The following is a 27857-nucleotide window of genomic DNA, read 5'->3' on the forward strand; positions in this document are numbered from 1 at the left end:
CTCTAAACCGAAAAGGAATATTCACCAGAGCCAGTCTGTCACCTCAAGGTACATGTGGATCTGTTGATTTTAGCTGCTCCACACTCATGGTAGAGGAATGGACTTGCTGTAACAGCTAGGACTGGAGGTCTGCAATAGGAAACCATCTGAGACCATCACTGATGATGTCACAATGTCCCACTGTCCTAAGGTGTCCATCCTGAACCTCCCTGCCCAGCCCAGCTTGATCCCTCCTACATGAGACTGCAGCTCAGCCTGGGTATCTGTCTTGAACAGTCCTGGTCAGTTGCAAAGAGTAAATTCATTGAAATCATAAAGGCTGAAATAGTTCTACAGGTAGTACAGTAGATGGTCCTCTAGAATCCGGAGTGTTTGTCCCTGGATACTTTGGATATTCTCACTAAGGCATTTGCCACTGATGATGACAGAGAAAAAGCTGGTGTTGGATCAACACCTTGCTTTCCTGTCTTTATTGAGTGGATAGCGCGGAAGGCGTGCAAATTTCTATGGGATTCAGTATTCTCAATTACAACATGAGAAGATGGGGCTGAATTGTAATAGGTTTCAATCAAATCCTGAGTCTGTTTGATTCCTTCCTGGTAGACAAATATGAGCTGTCCCGGAAGATTAGGAAAGTATAGCTTGTCCCATTCATTCACTCATTCATTCATTTCTAAGTATATGAAGTACCTAAAGTAGCACTGTATGGGAAATATAATGCATGCTGCAAATGTGAGGCACATAGAAATTTTAAATTCTCTAGTAGTAACATTTAAGAGTGAAAAGAAACTGGCTTCCCCTGTTTTGTTTTTAATATTTAACCTAAGATATCTAAAATATCAGCATTTCAACATCTACTCAATATAAAATATTATTGAGATAGCATTCCTTTTTTCATAGCAAGTCTTTGAAATCTGATACGTATTTTATACTTAAAGTACATCTTAATTGGGACTAGTCTCATTTCAAGTGTTTGGTTGCCACATATGGTAATAGCTACTTTATTGGCCAGCACAGGCCTATACAGTGTCTGGCCTGGAAATAGATGCTCAACAAATGGAAGAAATAAGTACTCTTACTTCCAGATGAAATGAAGTAATGAAATGAAAACCAAATAAATTGGCTATGTCTATATATAACCAATAGTAGTACAAAAATATTTAGTATTGGGGAAGCTAACATACTTCAACTGGAAAATTGGCAAGAGGTCAATATAAATTGTTAAAATATATAAAAATAATAAATATAGAAATGGTCAATGAATTATTTATATATGTTTATATATATGGAGTAAATGCTTTTGATACATATAGCAATTTAGGAAAATCACCTGTACAAATTTATAAATGTGTACCACACACCAATAATTGTCCTGACCCTGTCATCCTGTTAAATGCGATTTGTAAACAAGGAGTTTTCAATTGAAATAAGACATATGAAACACTGAAACACATTTCACAGCCACTTTAGAGCTTTGATGGTTTTTTTTAGGACTATACAGTAATACAGTACCCAATAAATAAATGCCTTTTTCTCCATTTACATTAAGATATGTCACTCTTTTCAGAGAAATTATTTGGGATGAGTGGGGAGAGAAGAGTTGGTGAAAGGGAAGATTTCTGTGCATATATTATAAAATTAAAAACAATATCGGAGTCAGATTAGCCTACATACAGCCCTATGAAAAAGAAAAAAATGAAAACAATCACAAAGAAGCTAATATTGTGAGATCATCATTTTCAAAATAAATCTACAGAAAGAGGAAGTCAATGAAGGAATCTACAAGTGAAGGCCAAATGGGTTAATGTGTTGTGAGAACCCTTCTGGACATTTGGGAAAGGAGAGGATCAGGCAAATTTCTTTAGTGAGGAAATGTGACCTGGCCACTCTCAGCTGACCGAAAGGAAAATGTTGTGGTTGCATATCACCACTTCGAAACAAAATATAATAAATTTTAGAGAATTTGATGAGGTCCCTTGATTTTGTTGACAGCCAGGCCTGCCAGAGGGGTGGGGGGGGGGGCGTGTGGGCTGAGTGAGGAGGAAGGAGGCATGAAGGTCTAGGGTCAGGCCTGCTAGGTGAGTGCTGGTGACAGCACAATTGGCGGATCAGGTCTGGCTGGAAGGAACAGCCATTGGGAGGGGTCAGAAGAGAAGAAGGGATTATTTTCATTCCTGATCAATAGGATACAGCCCTGCTGAGTAACAACAGAGCTGTGAAATGTGTAAGAGAACACCTCACTCAGACTGGGCACATGTGAGAGGCCCACATACCTTGAGTGAAGTGTCTGGCTCAGAGCCCAGGATCTTCGTCCACTACCCCAGAGCCAGGTGTTAGGCTGATTTTTCAGTTGAGAAGAGTCTTAAGATGTGATTCTAATCCTTCAGATGGATGATTTCTCAAAAGAAGTAATGAATAGTGTTAAGTCCTTTACAGAGTGACTGTAGTTAGAATTTTTTTCCTGCAAGGTTACCTTTACATTAGTTAAAATTCAGATCCCTTGTTATTATTTTTACACGTGTATTACTTTTATATAACTTACAAACTGAGGAGTGGCATCAGCTTTGAAATTTGGAACCTGGCCCATGGGATACATGAAAGAGCTACGGACTAAGACAACTGTGTCCTAATTCAGCTATCTCCAGATGACTGGGCAAATCACACCAGTCTCTTGGAGCTTCAACTCCACTGACTGGCAAGTCTGGATTCGATAAATTCCTGATTTCCTTCCAGCTTCAAATCTGAGCTTTCTTCAGAAGTCTAGGAAGTATAATTGTTTTCCCTTGGTTATGTATTTCAACATTCATTGACCACCTACATGTCAGCCACAGTATGAGGTCCTAGAAATATAAAGAAAGAACCAAACCATCTTGGCATCCCTGCCCACCCACCCCAGGAACTCAGGATCAGGTGATGTGGAAACTCTGGCAGGTGGGAAATGGTGTCTGAGACGGTTGTACAGGTACTGCATCTGAGAAGCCTAGCAGGACTATAGGCAGAATGGGCTTCAAGTTACCTAAGTCTGTGCTGGACCCAGACTCTACTATTTTATTATAAAGGTGATGTTGGCATATTTTTTTTTTAAGATTTTATGTATTTATTCATGAGAGACACAGAGACATAGGCAGAGGGAGAGGCAGGCTCCCTGTCAGGAGCCTGATGCAGGACTCGACCCCAAGACCCCAGGGTCACACCCTGAGCCAAAGGCAGATACTCAACCACTGAGCCACCCAGGTGCTCTAATGTTGGCAAATTTCTTAATATGAATCCCTATTTCTTCATTTATAAAATACCTACCTAGAGTATTGTGTAGAGAGTAAATTAGATAGCAAATGTAATGCTATGGTAGGCACTTGCTCAATCGAGCGGAGGTAACATATGACTGGCCTTCTAAAGAATGAATACCAGTGAGTCTCAATCTGAGGTGACTTCGCTTGTTTTCAGAAGAAAGTCATTTAAAGTGATGTTTGGAAAAAAGCCTGTTACATTTGGATACTTCTTTAATCAAAATGCACCCTCAAGTAGAGTGTTGTGATTGTGCTTTATGTTTCATACGCTGAAAAATAAACCAAATCAACCATAATCATAACAAATATTAAGGTAACAGGATGAGGGAAATACTGGCTAGATAGTCAATTCCTTCTAACCATTATATCAGGGCAGCCCAGATGGCTCAGCAGTTTAGTGCCTGCCTTTGGCCCAGGGCATGATCCTGGAGACCCAGGATCAAGTCCCACATTGGGCTCCCTGCATGGAGCCTGCTTCTCCCTCTGCCTGTGTCTCTGCCTCTCTCTCTCTCTCTCTTTCTCTCCCTCTCTGTCTGTCTCTGTCTCTCATGAATAAATAAAATCTTTAAATAAAAAAATAAACATTATATCAGCACACAGATTCTTCTGGCCTTGATATGGCTTTGGCAACTAGAAACACTTTGAGGGCGCCTGGGTGGCTCAGTCGGTTAAGTGTCTGACTTTGGCTTAGGTCATGATCTCAGGGTCCTGGGATCAAGCCCTGTGTTGGGCTGCCCACTCAGCAGCGAGTCTGCTTGTCCCTCTCTCTCTCCCTTTGCCCCTTCCCCCACTTGTGCTCTATCTCTCTCTCAAATAAATAAACAAACTCTTTAAAAAAAAAATAGAAACACTATGATCAGTAGAGTGAGCTCTTCCCCAAATCTCAAAGGATTGCGATGAGAAGTTACAACAATGGTCAATGACTACTCGGGAGACATTTTTCTATCCCTTTACACTACAGAAGAGAAAAAGAAGGTGGCAACTTTCGCTTCTGTCTGTAATATATTAGGAAGTTTGACTTTGAGGTACTTAGGTCCTGGCATGCCATCTGTCTCTGCAATAGACAGCATCCCTAGAGAGGACCTACATGGGTTCTCAGGTGAAATATCTATTAGATTTTTGTGGTCAAACCAGTAGATATGACCTAGTTTCCATTTTAAAAATAACTTATGAAACTTGTTTCTCAAAAGGAAAAAAAAGAAATAAGGCAAAAATTACAATGATGCAAACTCTATTTACATGTCTATGGAAGCAAGGCAGGTGCTGTGAATTCCATGAGGGCATCACTTTCCTGATGTGAAACCAAGAACAGATCAAAGAAAATAAAACTGCAGACTAATACATAAATGCAAAAGCCTTTTAAAAATATTAGCAAACCAGGGATCCCTGGGTGGCGCGGCGGTTTGGCGCCTGCCTTTGGCCCAGGGCACGATCCTGGAGACCCGGGATCAAATCCCACGTCGGGCTCCCAGTGCATGGAGCCTGCTTCTCCCTCTGCCTGTGTCTCTGCCTCTCTCTCTCTCTCTCTCTCTCTCTATCTGTGACTATCATAAATAAATTTTAAAAAATATTAGCAAACCAAATTCAATAACATATGAAAGAATTATATACCATGATTATGTATGCCCAGGAATGCAAGGTTGGTTTAATAGTTGAAAATCAGTTAATGTAACATACCATATTAAAAGGATTAAGACAGGGGATCCCTGGGTGGCTCAGCGGTTTGATGCCTGCCTTCGGCCCAGGGAGTGATCCTGGAGACCAGGGATCGAGTCCCACATCGGGCTCCTGCATGGAGCCTGCTCCTCCCTCTGCCTGTGTCTCTGCCTCTCTCTCTCTCTGTATCTCTCATGAATAAATAAAATCAAATCTTAAAAAAAAAATTAAAAAAAGGATTAAGACAAAAGCAATACAATCATCTCAGTAGATGCAGAAAAAGCATTGAACAAAACCTAACATCCATTCATGGTAAAAATTCTCAACAAACTAGGAATATAAGAGAAGTTCCTTACCTAATAAAGGGCATCTACAAAAACAAAACAAAACAAAACAAACCTAGTGCTATTATCATACTTAATTGTGGAAGACTGAATGCTTCTTCCTATAATGGGAACAAGGCAAAGATATTTGCTCTTGACACCTCTAATCAACCTTGAACTGAGGTTCTAGCCAGTTCAATAAGAAAAAAAAAAAAATTTAAGATATCTAGATTAGAAAAAAAAGAGGTAAAACTGTCTTTATTCTCAGATGTTGTAGTCCTTCCTATACATAGAACACTCTAAGGAGTCCCCTGCCCCCTGCCTAAAGCTTCTAGAACACAAAAATAAGTTCATTAAGGCCACTGGATACAAGATCAGAATTTTATTTATTATTTTTTAAAGATTTTATTTATTTATTTGACACAGAGATAAAGCACAAGCTGGGGGATTGGCAGGAAGAGGGAGAGGGAGAAGCAGGAGCCTGGAATTAAAGACAGACACTTAACCAACTGAACCACCCAGGTATCCCAAGGTCAGTATTTTAAAGATGTGTTTCTATATACTAGCAGCAAGCAATCTAAAATTAAGAAAATAATTTCACTCACAATAGTATCAAAAAATAAAATACTTGGGAATAAATTTGACAAAAGTGAAAGATTTGTACCCTGAAAATTATAAAACATTGCTGAGAGAAAATTTTTTTAAAGATTTTATTTATTTATTCATGAGAGACACACAGAGAGAGGCAGAGACATAGGCAGAGGGAGAAGGAGATTCCATGCAAGGATCCTGATGTGGGACTCGATCCTGGGACTCCGGGATCACGCTCCAAACCGAAGACAGATGCTCAACTGCTGAGTCACCCAGGCGTCCCATTGCTGAGAGAAATTATAGAAGATCTAAATAAATGGAGAAATACCCTATGTTCATGGATTGAAAGACTCAATAGTTAGGATGGCATATCTCCCCCAAATTGTTGTACAGATTCAGAGCATTCCCTATCAAAATCTCAGTAAGCTTTGTAGAAGTTGATGAGTTGATCCTAGTATTTATATGGCAATTCAGCATCATTGGTCATTGGGGAAATGCAAATTAGAACCACAAGAGAACACCACACATCCACAAGAATGGCAATAATTAAAATGATGGGTTTTTCCAACTTTGGGTGAACATGTAGAGAAACCCAATCGTCATGCACTGCTGATGGAAGTGTAAGCTGGAAACTGTTAGAAAATAGTTTGGCAGTTTCTCAAAACTGAAAGTTACCTTATGACCCAGCAATTGCACTAGTAGATGTTTATCCAGAAGACATGTACAAGAATATTTAGAGCAGCATTGTACATGACAGACAAAAACTGGAAAAGTTCAAATGTTTATCAATTGTTGAATTGATAAAGAAAATGTGGTATATCCATGTAACAGGATACTATTCAGTCATAAAAAGGTGATTCTGTTTGGCTCTGTTTCTTCCTGATTCCTTACAAATCGGAGTCTCCCCAAGTTAAAAACAAGCCACCAGAGTGATATACTGTCTCCTAGCAGGATAACTTCATGTGGAAAATTTCCCAAACACAGAAAGGATTTTCAATGCTATTGTGGGGTGCCATAAAACATGACAAATATCCACTAATCTCTCTTTATTTTTTTTTATTTTTTTTTCACTAATCTCTCTTTAGAACCTCACACTTCTAGGGTCACAAGCTCAGAATTTTGACCCAGCATATTGAAATTTTTAAGGCTGAAGAAAATGGATGGGACAAGTGAACCAATGTCAAGGGCAGGCAATGCTTTGTATGTAGATCTACTCTCTTCCCCAAACACACAAAAGCAAGCTTTGTGCCCTGGCCGAGGCAGCAAAATTTCTAGGCATGGCTTGGCTACTTCCTTTTCAACTTCAACCTCCTGAATCCCCTCTCAACCACTCACCAGCATTCTGAGCTCCCGAGTTAGGCCCTCCAATCTGTCCTGCTCACCACTTCATTGTCCTTAAGGTCAGCGTCACTGTTGTTCCTTTGGCTCAAAAAATTCCAGTGGGCACTTAATGTTGATATCATCTCAACTCTTGAGCTTAATTTTCCAAAGCTCCATACTCTGATACAGCTTGTGATGGCTTGGAATGCATCTGACCTGTATTTCCCTGAGTTCCCTTTCTTGTGTGTTTTCTTTCCTTTTTTTTTTTTTTCTTTTAAGATTTTATTTATTTATTCATGAGAGACACACAGAGAGAGGCAGAGACATAGGCAGAGGGAGAAGCAGGCTCCCTATGGGGAGCCCAATAAGGGGCTCCATCCCAGGACCCCAGGATCACGACCTGAGCTGAAGGCAGACCCTCAACCACCGAGCCACCCAGGCATCTCTCTTGCATGTTTTCTATCAGGGTGGGCCATAAGGCAGATTCTTGGAGATGTGGAGGGCAGAGGGAAACAGCCATTTTGTGGCTCACAAATGTGAGCTCAGCCAAATGTGGTTGATGTGCTGATTCACCTCATTGGCATGAAATCGCAACTAAGCCTGCAGCTTCTCTTCTTTGCCCTGGATTCTTCCTTCAGCTCCTCCAACTCCTGAGCCAGGCATTTGTGTTCGGCTCTGTGACAGAGTCTAAGCTTCTGTGGAATATCCTTGATACCAAGATCAGAGGTCACAAGAACAGACACAGCTTTCGGCCCATTCTTGGGGAATTCCACCTCATATTTGTGGCTTCCAGCCTTCTCTTGATCTCCTCTACATCCATTATCCCTTCCTGACTGCCTGTGGTGACCTTTAAGTTCCAGCACTAGACATGGAGGCAACACCTCATAGGACTGCTTAACCAGCTCACACAATTGTGTGAGACCAATTCCCTGGAACCAGAGATAGACAAGAGAGACCTCCTGGTTCTTCTGCCTCTGTGTTGGGATTACTCTTGTCCCCATCTCCCTATCTTTGCCTTCTGGGAGCCTTCTCTTCTTTCAACACCCAGTTCCTCCATCAAGCTCCCCAGCCCCTATAGCTAGAAGTGACAACCCCCTACACACACACACACACACACACACACACGCACACCTGTTCAGCCCAAGAAGGCTGTTCAAAATCCCTAGAACACTTGGCTCATTTTCCCTCTCAACTTAGATATTTCTGCCCACATCATTTTTCTCAACTAATGACTAGACTGTATGTCCTCCAAGGCAGGGACCATGTGTCATTATTAGGTCTCCTAAAATATTTTCTACTGGCCTACCACTCCATGCAATGAACTGAATTGAACCGGACTGAAAACTCAAGGGGGAGAAGAGGTGGTTGGTAGGGAGATAAAGGGCTTCAAAATAAACCACTCATTTTACCACCTGCCTGTCTGGTGAGCTCACGTCCACATGTCAGCCTCAGGATGTCTCTTCTCTCCAGCAACAGCCAGGGACAATCATTCTACAGCAAGAAAACACAGAAAGAAAAGAATGTAAGAAAGCATATACCCAAAAAATTTACTAGTTCATGCAGTTTTATGTGTAATAATGCCTATCAATGAGAAGGGGAAAAAATCATCTTTAAGAAAACCTATTATTTTTTTGCTACCAAGGCTCTTTTATAGGAGCTCTGAATGATATAATTTAATGAGTAGAGCTATTACCCCAACTATAGTTTGCAAAGGTAGTAATATAGACCACAGACCATTTTCAGTATGTAAAAAAGTCTAACAGAAATGGCTTAGCTAAAGAAAAAAAAAAAGCTTTCTATTGCTAATGAATTAAAATTCTTTCCTTTTAGCTGGGGCTATTTTAGTTCAAGGTGGTAATACATATTATTCCAAGCCTATTATGAACTACATGTGCTCTTTGATTACTTTTAAAAAATGGAGAAATTACTTGATGACTTGTTAATAAATACATGTGGTTTTGTTGGAGGAAAAAATTGTTTTAATGCCAAAAGTCCCTGTTGATAGAAATAATTAAGGAGAATCTAAAAGGTAAAGAGGTTGGGAACCACTACACTGCATATTTATATTAGAATAGATGTTAGAAACAGCCTTCAAAATATTAAAAATTTACTTTCTTCTCATTGATGAGATCATCCTGTACACTATGAATCTAAAATTTAAAAATGGTGGCATCAGATTTTCTATTTAATAGCAGTGACTTGGGTAATTACAGAGATATAATTCAATGAATGAAGGGGCAACAGTTTCAACAAAGAGGGAAAATAACAAAAGAAATGGCTCCTGAGAATATCGCAGGTTTATACTATTAGTTTCAATTTTAATTCAAAACAATTCAAATCAAAAGAAACATGAATCTCTTTTACCTTACTTGAAAAACTGCAGAAAAATTAAGCTTTTATTTTGTAATTTTCCATTTGCTTTACTGGAAGATTTTTTTATTGGGCTTTTTTTGTGTGTTAGTTATACACTCTATTGATTAATTCAACCCAATGCCAAGGAAGCAGGAATTGAGATGCTGGCAGATGTTGCTGCTTCTACCAGATAGAATATATAAGAGGAGAGCCAACCGGCTTCTACATTGTGGTTTCAATTAGAGCTTAGAGCGAATAAATTCATCTAAGAGAACTCAGGATCCCGCTGGCCCTGAGGAAATTCATAAGATGAATCATTTCTGTTTTAGTCCCAAATAAACATAGATTTTTAAAGTTCAAGCAGGGGTCAAAGTAAGCATGATTTCTCGCTACCCAACCTTTGTCAACATCTTCCTTTCAAGTGGGGGCCTGTAAGTAATGCAGGGCAGACCCTGTGAGCTGACCAACCAAGTTGGGTGGAGGCCGGAAAGAAAGACCAAGCAGGCCAGATGGGTAGGATACAGAGGTTGAGAGAGTCCAGTGTGCTGCTTGGTGGAACATTGAGGCTCCAGTCATATTTAGTGCTTAGATTTCACAGTCAAAGGAAAGCTAAATAAGGTTGTAAATAATTTATAAGGGTTTTTAAATATATACAAAAGTATACCAAATCACCCAAATGTACCCATAGCCCAACTTCTACAATTACCAACTCCAAGCCAGCCTTGTCTCAACTATACCCCATCCATTCCGATGGCCTGAAGAATTTTTATGCAAATCTAGGATATAGTATATTTTGTTCATATGTATTTCCACATCTCTAAAAGAAGGGGATTTTAGAAAAAAAATACAATACCATGAACTTACCCAAAAAGTAACCATAATTCCTTAATATCTTTAAGCATCCAGTTCATGTTAATATTTCCTCAGAGTGCCTTGTACATTTTTTTTAAGAACATGAATTTTACTTAGAAGGTTAATTGACTCAGGTCTATGTTCCTGATTTCCTAAAAAATTATAAACTGCTTGGGGAGAGGGATTGTGTTTTGTTTATGCCTGCCTTTGAGTGTTTTGCCCATTCTTATGCCCAGATTTCACAGAAAATTAAGTAAATGTATAATAAAAGCTTTTTATGACTTTTCACATAATTAGATTCACAGATCAGAAAAATAATCACCACACCACTTGTTCAGGTTTTTGATAAATAGAAACAATATAGATGTTCAATTTCTTCTATTAAATTGGAATGAAATGTCATATAGAGCATAATTAGGCAATTGCAAATCTGCAACATTTGGCTACTAAAAATCTCTCTTGATAGCTATCATAATTTCTGACAACCCGAGGAAAGGATTCTCCAGAGAATGACCTACTCTGTTGGTTTTGGCACAATATCCATGGGGGTCAAAGAAATGTACAAGAACATCCCTGATAGGAGAAAAATGTGTCCTATGAATTTTAATGCAAAAGATCGAAGTTCTGTCTTGGATCCAATCAAGGTGAATAATTTTGAATATATCCATACAGGGATGGTCCCTTTTGTACCATCTCCCCACCTGCTTCCTTCTCTCACTTCAACTCTAATCCTGGTTCTTTTTTAGAGTGCACAAATGAAATACATGGGAAAAGAAAATTGAGGGATATGTATATCCTCAGGCATAGGACCATAATATGAATAAAGAAAGCTATGTACATCAAAATGTTAAGTGCTGCATTATTTTATAATAGCAAAAATAAAAAATAAATAATCTAAGATTAGAAGCATGGTTATATAAATTATATTTTATCCATTTACTGGGAATAGCTAAGGAATAATTATGCAGTTTTTAAAATAAGAATTATGAAGACCATGTACCAACATAGAAAATGCTTATGTGTGTTAGGAACAAATAATCAGGGTTGAAATTCTATGGAGAATATGATTTTTTAAAGAATACTTATTTATTTATTTGAGAGAGAGCAAGCCCAAGTGGTGGCAGGGAGGGGGATGGCTTGGGAGAGGGATAGAGAGAATCTCAAGCAGACTCTACCAAGCACAAGCCTGATGCAGGGCTCAATCTCACAACCCTGAGATCATGACCTGAGCCAAAATCAAAAGTCATGCATTTAACCAACTAAGCTACTCAGGTGCCCCTGGATAGTCTGACTTTAACTTTGTAAAAAGTGTACCTATAAATAAAAGATTGAAGGAAATAGAATAATAATGGTGGTTATGTTAGTGTGTGGAATTACACATGATTTTATTTTTTTTTTAATTTATTTTTTTATTGGTGTTCAATTTACTAACATACAGAATAACACCCAGTGCCCGTCACCCATTCACTCCCACCCCCCGCCCTCCTCCCCTTCTACCACCCCTAGTTCGTTTCCCAGAGTTAGCAGTCTTTATGTTCTGTCTCCCTTTCTGATATTTCCCACACATTTCTTCTCCCTTCCCTTATTTTCCCTTTCACTATTATTTATATTCCCCAAATGAATGAGAACATATAATGTTTGTCCTTCTCTGACTGACTTACTTCACTCAGCTACACATGATTTTAAAAATAGTATTTACCTGGTCTTTAGAATATATTAAATAAATACCAATTTCTTTGGTTGTTCTGTTCCCTCTACCTAACATTTAAAAAAATTGTATGACTGTATATTAAAATTTTTTATTTTTACTTTTTAATTTATTTTTTATTGGTGTTCAATTTGCCAACATATATAATAACACCCAGTGCTCATCCCATCAAGTGCCCCCCTCAGTGCCCGTCACCCAGTCACCCCCCAACCCCACCCACTAAAATTTTTTAAAGCTAAAAATAACAGTTAATGGCATTAAATTTAAATATTTTCTTTTTAAAGGCTGCATCCAGCTTATATATAAAACAATATTTATATTTTATCTTTTTAGTTTTACATATAACACAATAGTAAAAAAAATAAGATTAACTTTTAAAAATGATGAAATAAAACATAATTATTTTCTTTTTTTTAGTAAGATCTACATCCAGTGTGGGGCTTGAACCCACCACCTTGAGTCAAGAGTCACATTCTCTACTGAGCCAGCCTGGTACCCCTATTTTATTTCGTTCATTATACGTAGGGGTGCCTGGGTAGTTCAGTTGGTCAAGCATCCAACCCTTGATATGGGCTCCAGGTCATGATCTCAGGGTGGTGAGTAAGGTTGAGTCCCTGGGCGTGGAGCCTGCTTAGGATTCTCTTCTCGCTGCCCCGCCTCTGCCCTTGTGTCTGCATGAGCTCTCTCTCTAAAAAAAAAAAAATTTTTTTTTTACTTCTTCTACTTAAATACAATGTATTTAATAATGCAATGTCTAGCAGGGATCCTTACACTTTTGGGCCCTTGATAAATATTGACTGAATAGATTTTGAAATCATTCATTTATTTGTACATTCATTCAACAAATGTTTATTGAAGAATTACTTTACCCAATTAAATGTATATTTTTGCTGACTTAGAAAAGGGATAAACGTTTTGTCAAATTATGTAATATATGTAAAACTATTAAAAAATGTAAGTGAACACCCTAACAAATTGTTGTAAAATAAATCCCCTGGTATCCACTTTGTCTTTCTAACTTCACATATTTTTCTTTTTTTTTTTTTTTTTCTTTTTTTTTTCTTTTTCATATTTTTCTTAAATAAAGTCCCTCCCCTTTGTAAAAGCCTCAGGACTCACATACTCTGGATCTGCCCCTCGGCAGAGCTATCCTGACTCTTAGATACTCTTTGCTTCCAGACAGATCATACAGTGTGACACTGTCCATTTTCCAATGAAAAATGTTCTATGTATCTCGATGAGCTCAAACCCGTGGCTGCTCAGGTAGCTACTGAGAGAGAAGAAATGCCTGACCTTTCAGAGGAGCGTGGTCGATGGTTTGGGTTTGGTTTTCATAGCAGTGGACCTCCAGTGGACAGCTGGCTTTCTCTTGTTTCTGAGACAGACAGTGACACATGGAGCAGGAGCCAGGCCAGTGAATCAATAACTAGTCCCTCCAACGTGGAGTTGCTATCGGAAGCCTAGCTTGTTAGGCATATAGAATATTTACGACAGATCTGAATAGTTTGCCAACATTTAAAAATCGAGAGATTTCATGTGAAAAGTTGGCTTTCTGTCTTCTTGTAAGCAATTGGAAGATGTGGCCCGTCTGGGCCCGAGTCCCCACCTGGCCTGGCACCCACTGGGTGGAGCTGAGGTACAGCTTTCTGAAACCAGACCTTCTCCCCGAAACCCTGCCACTTCGTTTAAAGGTGTTCTCTGAATGTTTGGTCCCTTTACACATTTGTGAACCCTGCTCTGACCTATTACCTTGTGTTGATACAAATTAAATTTAAAGAAAACAAGGAACAAGTTCCCCCGAAATAGTCTGAGTTTCTTGTCAATATTTCCCGAACACTTGACAAAAGTGCTAGTAAGATATTACCCCAAATGGAGTTAAACTATCTAAAGGCATTCGACGTGAATAAAATCAGAAATGTGCAAAGGTTCATCTCAAATGAAATAACTTCCTAATCAGAAGCAGTAAGAGGCAGCTAAACATAAGTATAGATTGGTGGTTCTTGAATTTCAGTATGCACCAAAATCTCACCTGGAGACCTTGTTAAAACAGATTGCTGGGTTGCATCCCAGTGTTTCTGATTCATTATGTGTAGGCTGGGAATTTGCATTTCTAAAAGGTTCTGAGCTACTGCCCAGACCACTGGCCCAGGAGTGTCTTTTTGACAACCACTGCCTCCTGTTACTCAAAATGCGGTGGGTCCCCTGGCAAGCAGCCTGGGAGCTTGTTAGAGATGGAGAATCTAGGACCCTCTCTAGACCAATGGAATAAGGAGCAGGTGCTTTGTAGGAACATTGCATTTGGAGATACACAGAACTAATTGTTCCCAAACCCTCCTGGTAAAAATTACCTGGATGTTTGTTAAATATACAGAATGCCAGGCCTTTCTCTTAAAAGTTCTATTCAGAAATATGTGTTTGTCAAGCACTCCAGGTGATTCCTATCATTAGGAACGTTTAGGGAAAATAACTTCATAGTGGTTTTAATAAATCGAAAGAATATGTTATTAAAATGGGGCCAAGCAAATGAAACATAGAAAGTAGGAAATCTCAGGAGAGAAAATTGGTAGCATGATTTCAGTCATTTGGGGGTCTTTATTTATTTATTTTTTTACTTAAATTCAATTAGCCAACATATAGTACATTATAGTACAGTAGGTTTCAGATGTAGAGGTCAGTCATTCATTAGTTGCATATAAGACCCAGAGCTCATCACATCATGTGCCCACCTTAATATCTGTTATCAGGTCACCCCATCCCCCCCACCTCTTCTCCAGAAACCCTCTTTGCTACAGTTAAGAATCTCTTATGGTTTCCCTCCCTCTAATTTTTTCACACCAAGTTTTCCCTTCCATCTCCTACAATCCTCTGCGTTGTTCTTATATGCCACATGAGTGAAACCATGATAACTGTCTTTCTCTGATTGAGTTATTTCACTCAGCTTATTACCCTCTAGTCCATCCACATCTATGTAAATGGTAAGATTTAATCCTTTTGGTGGCTAAGTAATATTCCAGTGTACATATATACCACCCCAATGTTTATAACAGCAATGTCCACAATAGTCAAATTGTGGAAAGAGCCTGGATGTCCATCAACAGATACATGAATAAAGAAGACGATGTGTATTATATACACATCTGGGACTTCTTAGCCACTGGTATGCATTTCTTTTTGGGGAGAGATGCACCAAACTCCTTTTATCTGGGTCCCTGCCCATCAAGAACCATTGTCATTATGATTTGGCTTCCCTGTGCTTTTCACACCAGGAGAAACACACCAGTCAAATCAATATGAGTATTCTGATTTGAGTGACAGGTACATCTTTCACTGTGAATCAAGAAGTCATCATTAAGGTGTTGATATCTTTTTCTGTGGATTCTATTAGTGTCTAAGAGAACAAACCACTTTTGTTTTAATAACGAAATCAAATTTCTGGGCATGTGTGTATGTTATTTGAATTGAAGAAAGGACAAATTATTTTGCCCACAAGGTTTTCTTATGTGGATATTCCCCTGCGTGGTTTTTAACTTTTTTATACATTCATTTAAGTCAGATTTTTTGAAAGCAGAATTACATTAACAAATAATAAGTCTGCAAAATATATAAGAAATAAAATATTTAAGGCAGAGTTGAGGAAATTGCCTTTTTAAAAAAGTTAGTAGTTGACACATACTAGTTTCAGCTGTAGGGCATAGTGACTGGACACCTTCATACGTCATGCTGTGCTCACCACAAGGGTAGCTACCATCTGTCACCATACAACACTGTTGCAATATCATTGACTCTATTCCTTAGGCTGTACCTTTCATTCCTAGGACTCATTCATCCTGTATCTCCTACTCCCCTTCACCCATTGGCCATCCCCCACCCCGTCACTCCAGCAAGCATCAGTTTGTTCTCTGTGGAAGTTGTCTTTATTTTTTATTTTTATTTTTTAATTAGGCTCCATGCCCAGTGTGGAGCCCTATGCGGGACTTGAACTCAGGACCCTGAGATCAAGAACTGTGCTGAGATCAAGAGTTGGTTGCTCAACTGACTGAGCCATCTAGGTGCCCCTGGAAGTTGTCTTTAACAAATTCTTTCAGTTTTTATAGAGAAATAAATATTGGCCTCGATGAGTCATATCTTTTCTCTTAATCTGTCTCCACAATTCTCCATAGGAAGTGTGAAATTTTACCCTTCTACTTAAAAGACCTAATAACCATCATTGAATCTAATTTTTCCCAAATATCAGAGATTTCAGAAGTCCTTTTGGGAAGTATCACGTGGCCTGCTCCACTACATACCCCCTGCCCAATCCCAGTCTTCATCTGGGAAATTAACAAATTCTTCATCAATGTTGAAACGTGGCATTTCTCTTAAGGTTTTAAGAGAATGATCTTATTCTGGAAATAAGGCCACCAGAAGATCAGTTTGTCTGGAGGGTGTTTTTTAATTTGTTTTGTTTTTTGGTAGGCTCCATGTTAGACCCAAACTCACGACCCTGAGATCAAGACCTGAGGCAAAATCAAGAGTCAAGTCAGACATCCAACCAACTGAGACGTCCAGGTTCCTCTGGCGGGTGTTTTAATGTTAACCCCATTCTGAACAGAATGGTTTTTATTTCCAAGGTTCCAACTCCGCCTTAAGTTACACTAAGTAGGGTGGTCGAGCAAATAGCTCAACTGCGATTCTCTGGCCAAACAAGTGTGGGGGCTATGGTCCCATTAAGTTCTCCAGGTGAAGTTCTCAAACAGTGATGAGATATTCAACCAAGGAGGGGACATTTTCAGAAAATGGTAAGTTCTGGATGAGTAAAATTGCCGTTTCCCCTGCCTTGCTACTTCAGGAGGCAGCATTATATATAGAAAGGAGAGAATTTTTGGAATGAAAATTCCTGGTTTCAGTTTTGGTCCTAACAACTATGAGAAGTATGACTGTGTGGAAGTCACTTTCATATTCTCAGTTCTCTCAAATTTCTGTGAGGACAATATTGGTAGTTCCTCCATTGGTGATAAAATACCAGCACATCATAAAAATGCTTTATAAATGTGAGTTATACCTTCAAATGTGTTTTTAGGTTACTTTTTCAATAATGCATTATTAGATAGCCTCTCACCAAGCAATTTACTTCTTAGGAATTTATCCTCACAGAATTGTGTATGTGCAAAATGAAATACTGTCAGGTTTTTTGCTGCACCTCTCCCCCTTTTTTTGGTCATAGTAAGGCTTTGAAAATAAATGTCCACCAATAAGAGTCTGGTTAAATAAGTTATGTCCATTTAGTAGGACAAATGGAATACCTTGCAGCTGTGAAACAGAATAAGGAAACTCCCTGTATATTGTTTTTTTTTTTTTTTTTAAGATTTTATTTATTACTCATGAGAGACAGAGAGAGAGAGACAGGCAGAGGAAGAAGCAGGCCCCATGCAGGGAGCCCAATGCAGGACTTGATCCTGGGTCTCCAGGATCAGGCCCTGGGTGGAAGGCAGGCACTAAACCGCTGAGCCACCCGGGCTGCCCCTTCCTGTATATTGTTATAGAAGGATCTCGAAGATACACAGTTAAATAAAAAAAAGCAGGGGTGCCTGGGTGGCTGAGTGGTGGAGTGTCTGCCTTTGGCTCAGGGTGTGATTCTGGAGTCTAGAGATTGAGTCCCACATCAGGATCCCTGAATGGAGCCTCCTTCTCTCTCTGCCTGTGTCTCTGTCTCTCTCTGTGTGTTCTCACGAATGAATAAATAAAATCCTTAAGAAAAATAAAAAAATCAGGGATCCCTGGGTGGCGCAGCGGTTTAGCGTCTGCCTTTGGCCCAGGGCGTGATCCTGGAGACCCGGGATCGAATCCCACGTCGGGCTCCCGGTGCATGGAGCCTGCTTCTCCCTCTGCCTGTGTCTCTGCCTCTCTCTCTCTCTCTGTGTGTGTGACTACCATAAATAAATAAAAATTAAAACAAAAGAAAAATAAAAAATAAAAAACTTAAAAAAGCAAAGTGCAGAACTTGATCTTGATTGTAGAAGGTAGGATATTGGATGATAGAGTTGTATTGGTTTTGAGCATATAAAGAAACATTGGAAGGATACACAACAAATAATAGTGACTAAATGTTGCCAGGGGTGAGAAGGCTGTGGGTAAGAGGGAGATTTTCTCTGTATGCTGTTTAGTATATATTTTTAGATTTTGAACCATTGGCACATATTAGCTATTCAAAAATTAAATTAATACTTACCTGAGAAGAGACTAATGATATCTACATGGCCAAGGAACTAAAGACCTGGGGGACTTATTTTGCATATAGATCTTCAGTAGTTGTTTGACATATTGTATTAATGTGGAATTGACTGTGGGCAAGGAGTGCAATGGGTGTGGCCTACAGAAGCATAAGGAAGGTTGAGGGCAAGTGTTGCCCATTGCGGATGAGGCAGCCTGCTTAGAACGGCACATCAAAAATGGAAGGTCTCGGGATCCCTGGGTGGCGCAGTGGTTTAGCGCCTGCCTTTGGCCCAGGGTGCGATCCTGGAGACCCGGGATCGAGTCCCACGTCGGGCTCCCGGTGCATGGAGCCTGCTTCTCCTTGTCTGTGTCTCTGCCTCTCTTTCTCTCTCTCTGTGTGACTATCATAAATTTAAAAAAAAAAAAAAAAAAAAAAGGAAGGTCTCAGTGGGGCCAGATGGACAATAGGAGAACAAACTTAGGCAGGATGCCAGCCTGAATTATGATTAACATGACACCTGCCTGCAGGAATAGGGACAAAACCACAATGCTTTTTATGACACAGGTGGTAATGATAAAGGAGTAAGAATAACCAAGAAGAGAGAAACGCCCCAAGTTACCTTTTGTTGTTGTTTTTGGTTTCTGTTTTGGTGGGGGCAATGGGTTTGGAATGAGGATTATTTCTAATCTAAACAAAGAGTTTAGCACCAAGCCAATGAGGGGTGGTATGTGCAGAGAATGTCGTTAGCCACCTTAGGAGAGAGGGAGCTGCATCAGGGCTGTGACCTGGAGGTTTAAGGGGCAGGCACCCCCCCTACTTGCAACTCACTGCAGGAGACTAAGTCCATTAGAGTCAGATAAATGTCAGGGTGACAGGGCAATCATTGGTATCGGCTATGATCTGCTACCGATTCAGGCACCCCTGGTTCCAGAAGGAATAGTGTCCCCAGGGTTATTCACAGTGGGGTGGGGGGAGCAGATAGGCAAGGCTTCTCCCACCCAGCCTGTGACTGTGAGAGCTGAGAAGCGTGGGCCGAGCCTCCTGGGATGCCCTATACCTAGAGGCTGGTGGAGGAGAACCACGACCCCAAGGCTGCCGCTCCCTGGGGTCAACCTTCAGGGCGCAGTGTGTCACTAGCAGGAAGGCACTAATGACCCTAGGCTCCCTGCTCTGGGCACGGAGCAAAGCATTTGGGGACCTCCATCTCTTTCCCTCTCACCACACAGTTTAAATCACATTTTCCTCCTCCTGGGTATTTCGAAGCTTGGTGTGAGTATCTAGGAGTGCTTTCAGAGATCCTCTGATGAGAGGTGCAACGGCAGTGCAAGGTATTACTATCAACACTGTAAAATATTTTAACCACAACAGAGTGCCACATGGGGACAGAACACAGATGCACATTTCAACTTCTAATATTCCTCAGAGGACTATTCGAGGGCTAAGAATGGTAAGTGCAAGGGTGAGAAGGGAAGCCAGGCAAGGAGGAAAAACAGAGCGAGTTCCGCTACGTAAGAGGCCCCTCATCTCTGCTGCCCCACGGAAGGGGTGACACCTGCTCACGCGGAGCCTGAAGCCGGACGAGGAGGGTCCCCCCTCCAGCGCCATCTACACACACGTGACCCCTGAAGATGGAGCAAGTCTGGTCCATCCCCTGTGCATGAAGCAATCTGCTTCCGGGCATGCTGTCCCATTAGCACGCAGGCTCTCCTGCCAGCCTGGCAGCCGCCGTGGCCGAGAGAAGGGACCGTGGAGTCTCCCCCAGATGCGCCACAATCTGCCCTCACTGGACAGGTTTCTGGGTGACACTGGAGCAGGCTAGAGCTAGGAGAGGGTGCAAAGAGTGGACAGAGGGATGCACGTCCAGGTAGGGTTTTTCACCAGCCCAGTACCCAGGGATTTTGCTGGTAAGGATGAGCAGCTGAGCTGAACCCAGAGCAGTTCCTTCATTGCTCTAGAGCAATAACTGCAGTTAAAAATTAGAACTACCAGTTGCGTGAAAACGATGTTTCAGGCACAGTGTAAAGGCGACCTGTGCATTTTCTCCTCTGACTTCCAAAACAACCCTTGTGGGGTAGTGTTGCCACCCTTATTTTTGATGAAGCTCAGAGTGTAAGTGACTTTCCGCAAGACGCTACCAAAGGTGGCAAGGCAATGGTCTGAACACAAGAATTTTGACTCCCAAGGCTGGTTTTTTTTTTTTTTTTCCCCAAGGCTGTTTTGACTACAACGCTATGTGGCCTCCCCAGTGATTGAAAAGCAACCATCAGGGCTCTTAACCTTTGTCTTCTTCCTTATTCCAGGCCTGAACACAATGCACCCGGAATGCTATTGTCAGATAAGGTAGCAAACTGCTTTCTTCCAATCGTACAGCTCAGGTTTTGACCCGCGCTTGCAAATGGAGGTCATCCAAAAGAAAAGCTACTTTTAGGCTGTGGAAATGTGCACCGAGCTGTCTCCTCCACCTGGCCCATCCAGCCCGGGCATCTGTATCTGGTGCCTGGTTAGGACTCACAGTCTCCGGTCTCTTTCCACTTTCTAGTCTGTACTCCAGACTGTGGACAGAAACAGCTCCGAAAAACATGTTTGTTGAAAATCTCCAGGACTCCCTACTGCCTCCAGAATAAAGTCCTTTCCCTGCTGGGCAGCCACCTCCTCAGCCCCTCTGGGCCGCAGCCCCTGTGATCCAGCCCAACCTGGATCGCTCCGTGCCCTGAACACCAGCGGCACTTTCACGCCTTACTGTTATTATTAGCCCTTGCTGGTCCCTTTCCCTGCGACGGCCTTATCTTACCTTCTCTCTCCGCTGGCAGATGGCTGCACTCCAAAGCCCGGTTCAGATGTCACTGCCTCTCCCTTGGCCTCCCAGCCCCAAGGAGAATTACGCCACTCACCTGGCCCCTGCCACAGCACCTAGCACGCAGGTGTATCATACTACCAACTATAGTACATTCTTCTACATAGCTGGATCCTGCTCCCCGTTAATGAGGGGAGGAGCAAAAATCATTCCTTACCATTTCGGTTTCCAGAGGCCCTGGGAGATACGGCAAATGCTTGGTCTTCAGAAGGAACAGATGCAGTCACACGCAAAGGAACTCTGCTCACACAGCCACGCAGTTGGTGATGCTCTCAAAGAATTCCACCAATACGTGGGGAACTGGGCTCGCGGGCTTTAGATTCCTTCTGTGTGCGTTATCTATCATCAACACAGTCAAGTAACAAGGAAATTGAGAGCTCAATCTTGTTCCACTGAAAGAGATGAAAAGGGGAAAAATAGCAACCTCAAATTTCCACCAGAGCACCTTTACTTTTCCCTCTTGTAGAGAGTTCTGTTTGGATAGCGGCAAAGCCTCTGTTGCTAAAAAAATATAGGTTTAAAAAGCTCTGGTTGAAATGGCCTTGTCCTTCATTACCCCATGCCTAATAAAAACTTCTTCCTAAATGATTTCATAGGCTCTGGTTTTTTCCTCCTCCATCCATGTGCACATTGCTGCCAGATGAAATTTTTAAAAATATTATTTGAATTATGAAAAGTCTACATGTAACATGTTAGTTATGAAACATAATTGTGTGATAAATATAACCAACCAACCATTCAGCCCTGTAACATCGCAGTGGTTTGCATGTAGGTCTATATGCCTCACCGGTCTCAACCCCTGGCCTAATACCTGAAGCTAATCCCGGTCTTTAACTTTATGGTTCCAAAACTCATCCCTTGATGTTCTTCCCGTTTATTTTGTTGTTATGTGGTATTCCGTTGTGTGCCACACCAGAGTTATTTACCCCTTCTCCCGCCAACCAGCTGGGATTGTTTCCAATGTTATGGGTAATGTGGCTATGAACATTCTTGGAGCACAAGTGCATTTGCGCATTTCTAGAAGTTAGGTCATAGGGTATGCAAATATGAAGTAATGTCAACGCTTCTTAAATGGGATCTACTAGCCAAATTTTCGACAAATCACTGTTTTCCCTGCTAAAAAATAATTCAGTGTAACTGCTACTTCCAAGATAAAATCCAAAAGGGCTCTTCCACGCCAGCTGGTCTGGCCCCAACCTCAGTTTCACACATTTTCTGTTACAGTCCCCTAAGTATCTCCCACTCCAGTTGGGCAGATCTGTTTTTGGATGTAGAATACACCTTGCTCATTTTCTTTTCTTTCTTTTAAGGGGGGAGGGGCAGAGGGAGAATCTTTTTAAAAAAAAGACTTTGAGAGAGCATGCCAGCATGCACCATGCACTGTGAGTGGGGGAAGGGGCAGAAGACGGAGAGAGCAGACTGAGCTGAGTGCGAGCCCAGCGCAGAGCCTCATCCCGCCACCTGAGATCATGAACTGAGCCGAAATTAAGAGCTGGACACTTCACCAACTGAGCCACCCAGGCGCCCTAGGAGAATCTTGGGCAGGGTCCATACCCAGTGTGGAGCCCCATACAGGGCTTGATCTCATAAGCCTGAGAGCATAACCTCAGCAGAGATCTAGAGTCAGATTAACCAACTGAGTCAGCCAGGTGCCCCAGGAAAATTACTTTCAATTCCATCATGTTTCCAGACTTGCATCTGTCTCTGAAATATGTCTGTTTTCATCATGATTGTAAGTGGGAAATAACTTAAACTTTTTCTCTTCTAGTACTTCTCTTTTTTATCAACTTGCTACCCACTTTCCTTTTTTTAAAAAAAGATTTTATTTATTTATTTATTCATTCATTCATTTATGAGAGACAGAGAGAGAGAGGCAGAGACACAGGCAGTGGGAGAAGCAGGCTCCATGCAGGAAGCCCGATGTGGGACTCGATCCCGGAACTCCAGGATCAGGCAGATGCTCAACCACTGAGTCACCCAGGCATGCCTAGCTACCCCACCTTCTAAAAGACACAACAGTGTATAAAATTTGAGGCAGAAACAAACTATATTAGCTTCTTTTTTTTTAATTTTTTTATTTATTTATGATAGTCACAGAGGGAGAGAGAGAGAGGCAGAGACACAGGCAGAGGGAGAAGAGGCTCCATGCACCGGGAGCCCGACGTAGGACTTGATCCCGGGTCTCCAGGATCGCGCCCTGGGCCAAAGGCAGGTGCCAAACCGCTGCGCCACCCAGGGATCCCTATATTAGCTTCCAATAAAAAAGTATAATTCAATTTATTAGTATGAAATATTTTGAGATAATTTATTGTGTTTGACCCCAGTACATGATCCTCAAAGACAAAAATGTGTTTTAGCCTAGCCATACAATCATTTAGTAAAACTGCTGTTTATTAGACTCTGAGAAAAGCAGGAAGGCACTTTCTCTTTTTGGTGTAGAGATACTGTATTTAAGATACTGCTTAACTGGACATTTCTTTGATGGAGTTTATTCTGTTTTTCTTTTGTCAGACTCCTCTTCCTCAAATTCGATTAAAGGAGCATGTCTGTTGGCCTGAGAACCTTCTTTGTAGAACACTTTCTTGATCGTGCCATCCTTTGGAGCCTTTATGGCATGCTGCAAGGACACAAGACAGGACAATGATTGCAATACTCCTGAAGACTGAGCGCATACTAAGGCAAGAGAGATGAAAAGTGAATAATAAAGCCAATTGTTACTGATGTTTCTCAAGCTTTTTTATACCACAGCACCCAGAGAAAATAATATTTTTATGGTGTCCTTTGGGGCTGGGGTGGGGGGGTTACTATTTTGACGTACCTGTAACACATTCAAGATCACTGACTGGGAAACTCTGGCTTAACTGGTAATTCGCGACAAGTTTCACTTGAAACTAGAATCTCACTTGAGAAGCTGTCAAAAACTACTGACCCTCGGGTCCTACCCCAGGAGATCCAATTCAACTAGTCTAGGAAAGTAGTTTTGAAAAGCTTTCCCCATCAGATGATTGTGATATGTGGCATAGGCTAAGAACTACTGGCCTACAATTTCCCACCATCTAAAAACCTAAACAGCTCATCTAGTTTGACCGAGGTTTTTACCTTGATAATGATGCTTGGCATCCCATGTTTGGCCTTAGAAAATACCAACAGTTAACAATCAGTTGGGTGACTGAATTTAAGCTACTGATAATTTCTTTAATTTCAGAATCAGAATTGACAGGTACAGTTTCACAAAATTAAAATGAAAACATATTTAAAAGAAGGATGGTTTGGTTTTATTTCCTGTAGTTAATGCTTCATCAATCTGTGGTTCTTAGTATTTAAAATGATATTAACTTACAAAATAAGGCAAAAAAACAATTAGGTCTGAAAGTTCCCAAAGTTTAATTGACAAGTGAACTTGTGATTTCATTACCTCCATTTTCATGGCAATCATAACCATTAGAGAATCTCCAGCTTTTACTTTGTCTCCAACTTTCACAAATACCTAGAGATTAAGAGTGACAGGTTAATATTTAAAAGCACAGAGTCCCTCATGGTCCACAGAGTTGGTGTATGAATGTACACAGCAGAAGTATGGAGCCATGTGGCTGCCTTATCTGCCAAAAAATAGGTGTATGGGTGCAAATCAGAGACCTACAGGTCAATCTGGCATTGTTGGCCCTCTCATCAGCGGGGGGCATTGCTTAGCTTCTTACCTCCATCTCCAAACCATCTAGTTTCCCTTGAATCAGATGAATATGCTTTATCTATCTTGAAATCCTTTTGCGTTTTCATGAAAGTACAGACAAGCCATACCACCGCCAAGGAAGAACCAAATACTTTAATGCCATAGGCAGGGTAGAGGGTCATGCCTGGTTTTCTAGATTTCATAAGTAGTGTAGGACAGTGCTCCAAGTTTTGAGGAGCAAATAAATAATAAGTAAATGCATAGACTATCTTCATGTGAAAGAATTAAACATACTGGCAACCCTGGGGAAAAAAAAATCTCTATTTTCCATTTTACATGTATAAATGAACTCATATATCCCATGTCTGTCTTCTTGGTTAATATGGTTATAAAGCAGTTTTTGGAAACAGTGGAGTTAGGTTCCAAAGTCAATGTGTAGAGCCCAAAGTGTGAAAAATGAGAAATGCTTCTCAAAGCCTCCAAACCACCCAATGCTGGTAGTGTTTGATGAAATCAATGATTTAGGGGGCAGCTGCAGGGAACATGTGCATCTTTTCCCCATAGATGTGCAGGGATGTCCACATTATGGAATGTCCATGGGAACAGAGACTGAGCGATTCAAGTCTCTAAGCTCATACTCCCTCTGGGCAAACATCTGCAGAAGCGAACAGTGGGTGTCATCACTTTCACTACTTAAATGGTTCTTTTCTTCTTCTCCTTTTCGGGTACTAAGGATATAGAGTTGAATTTTTATGACTTAAATGCATTTAAAGGGACTCTACTATATTCAAGTTTATAAAAAGGAGTCTACTGATCCACCACCACTTGAAGTTATTTCAGTATGGATCTTAACTCTGAATATATATAGCGTTCAACACCAAATCTCGCTCTTCAACAGTACCAGCCTTTCAAATTTTATCTTAACACACATGCAATTCTGTACATTAGAAAAAATATTATTTCATGATAAATTGTTTGCTTTGAAGTTTAAAATAAAAAAAAAAAACAGCAGCATTTTTGGATAATGTTTGGTGAATTTTAATCCCAAAAAGACAAATTTAAGATTATTTGTACTTTGATGGAAATTCCCACTTTCAAAAATAATAGTATCATAAATTAGGTAAGTGGGTATTTTCATTGAAGACTGAACACAGAACTTGAATCTATCATACAGTTGTTTGCTTCTTCTTTTCCTTTGTTCTTATTAAGATTTTATTTTTAAGTAATCTCTGCACACAGCATGGGGCTCGAATTTAAAACTCTGAGACACTTGCTCTATTGACTGAGCCAGCCAGGTCCCTCAGTCTCTTGTTTTCTTGAATAGGATGATTTCCAAGGAGAAAGATTTGGAGAGGGAAAAATGATGTATATGCCATTTACTGGGCCTTAATGAACACCATTCTACATACATTCACGTGATTACCTTTTCAATGGTACCAGTCATAGGAGCTATGGTACCTCCCTGAGTTCCACCTGAGCTCATCGAAGACAAGTATTTGGGGGGTGGAATGTCAATCTGAGCACTTCCTTCCTATAAATAGAAAACAAACTGGAAATGAAATCAAGTCAAATCACTGTAGCTTTATTCATATGCTTAAAGTAATAATTATTTTCAAATTTTTTGTTAAATTATTAGTTATCTTTAATACCAGAGTTCTTTCTAATCTATCTTTGCAACCTGAAGCAAATTACTAACCCCCTTTCAGTCTTGGTATCCTATTATAAAGGAGTGATGGCATCATGCCTCACAGGGGTAGAGGAATTAATGTATATAACTGTTGATAAAAGATAGCCACTGTCTGAAAGCCATTTTTTTTTTTTTTTTTTTGAAAGCCATTTTGAGCAGCATCCCCACTATAAAGTGCTTAGCCTAAGCCAGGAACTATTCTTAAGTGTTATACATATGTGGTCAATCATCACAACAAACTTGTGAGGTAGGTAGTTACTATTATTTTTCCTGTATAGAGATGGGGGAACTAAAGCCAGAGAGTTTGACTTGCCCTAGGTCACACAGCTGCCCAGGGGTAGAGGCAGGATTTGAACCAAAGCAGATTCACATTCCAGAACTCCTACTTGTCACCATTCCACCATACTGCCTCCACCACCATACAGTTATAGCAGAGTAACTAATGAAAGAAATGCCTTATGAATTGAGATCATCCTTGACTCTGTATATAGTAAGTAGTTGAATTACTGGAATACTAAAGGCATCTCATCACAAAGGACTATGATCAGTAAGATGGTTCTCAAATGTGAGAAAACTCTGAAGAGGCCACAGTGTATTTGATAATCATTTTCTGCCCATGCAGAAACTATGGGCTCATCAGGCAGCAGGCTCCAAACTGAGAACAATGGGTCAGGAGACATGCTCCTACCTAAATCTGTGCCACGGCTGATTATCAACCATCCTTTGACTGCCAAGACACCACCATTACCCCCCACTACCTTCCTACTGCCCATCTTCCCCACAAGAAATATTGGGTCCCTGGACTCTTCTCTCAATGGTCACCTCCTCCCAAATCCCCAGAATCCTAAGCACCAGGAGGATGGTGGTTGGGCAAGTATTCAGGCATCAAATCCCTCAGAAAGTATTGCCCACTGGGCAGTGAGTTACTCTTGGGCAAGAGTGTGAGGACATGCTTCAGAATTAAAGGATGAAAATATATATGTGTTTATCAGTGAGGAGTATACAAAAGAACAAGGGAAGGCAGGAATGTGGCAAAGAAAGAGAGTGAAGAGGAGAACACAGAAGAAAGGTCACAGCAGTGATGGAAGGCAATAAGATCTTTCTAATGTTTCAGTGGGATGCTTCTGGGTCAAGCAATTTTCTCCAAAACCTCAATGATGTTATTATAAAAAGAGAGAGACATTACCATGGAAAATAGGTAAATAGTGTTTTCCAGGATAATTAGCTTAGTTTTACTAGCAACTCCATTAACAGAACATTTCAGGTAAGTGCAGTCTCCCTCATTACAAAGATCACCAAGGACTTGGAAAGTTTTGTCTTCAATCTAAAAAACAAAACAAAACAAAACAAAAGCAAAACAAAAA

The 27857-nt window shown here is 40.6% G+C and overlaps 2 protein-coding genes and 1 long non-coding RNA gene across 11 annotated transcripts in view; 1 reads left to right on the plus strand and 2 right to left on the minus strand.

The window, feature by feature from the left end:
* DCUN1D1 (defective in cullin neddylation 1 domain containing 1) overlaps window positions 1-179 on the minus strand; it is a 35249-nt gene extending 35070 nt beyond the window's left edge. The window contains exon 1 of one of the 3 annotated variants that reach the window (XM_025451199.3): window positions 43-179. In XM_025451199.3, the coding sequence (XP_025306984.1) occupies window positions 43-54 (12 nt within the window). In that variant the 5' untranslated portion in view covers window positions 55-179. The other 2 variants (XM_025451201.3, XM_025451202.3) reach the window with 2 other exon arrangements.
* LOC125754308 (uncharacterized) lies at window positions 150-23785 on the plus strand. Of its 3 annotated transcripts, none has more exons than XR_007408219.1 (4): window positions 150-281; window positions 5693-5798; window positions 12507-12581; window positions 23648-23779. It is a non-coding gene; the product is annotated as an uncharacterized LOC125754308 (long non-coding RNA). The 3 variants fall into 3 exon arrangements; XR_007408218.1 differs by lacking the exon at window positions 12507-12581 and adding an exon at window positions 10848-11025 and having other exon boundaries at window positions 23648-23776; XR_007408217.1 differs by lacking the exon at window positions 12507-12581 and having other exon boundaries at window positions 23648-23785.
* Window positions 23413-27857, minus strand: part of MCCC1 (methylcrotonyl-CoA carboxylase subunit 1) — a 62073-nt gene continuing 57628 nt past the window's right edge. For all 5 annotated transcript variants that reach the window (XM_025451216.3, XM_035710172.2, XM_035710173.2 and 2 more), the window contains 4 exons: window positions 27680-27817; window positions 26230-26337; window positions 24552-24623; window positions 23413-23753 (listed from right to left, as the gene is read on the minus strand). In XM_025451216.3, the coding sequence (XP_025307001.1) occupies window positions 23625-23753; window positions 24552-24623; window positions 26230-26337; window positions 27680-27817 (447 nt within the window). In that variant the 3' untranslated portion in view covers window positions 23413-23624. The remainder of the gene's footprint in view (window positions 23754-24551; window positions 24624-26229; window positions 26338-27679; window positions 27818-27857) is intronic.

This window comes from Canis lupus, chromosome 34 (genome assembly GCF_003254725.2).
Source record: "Canis lupus dingo isolate Sandy chromosome 34, ASM325472v2, whole genome shotgun sequence".
In the NCBI taxonomy this organism is placed as follows: Eukaryota; Metazoa; Chordata; class Mammalia; order Carnivora; family Canidae; genus Canis; species Canis lupus.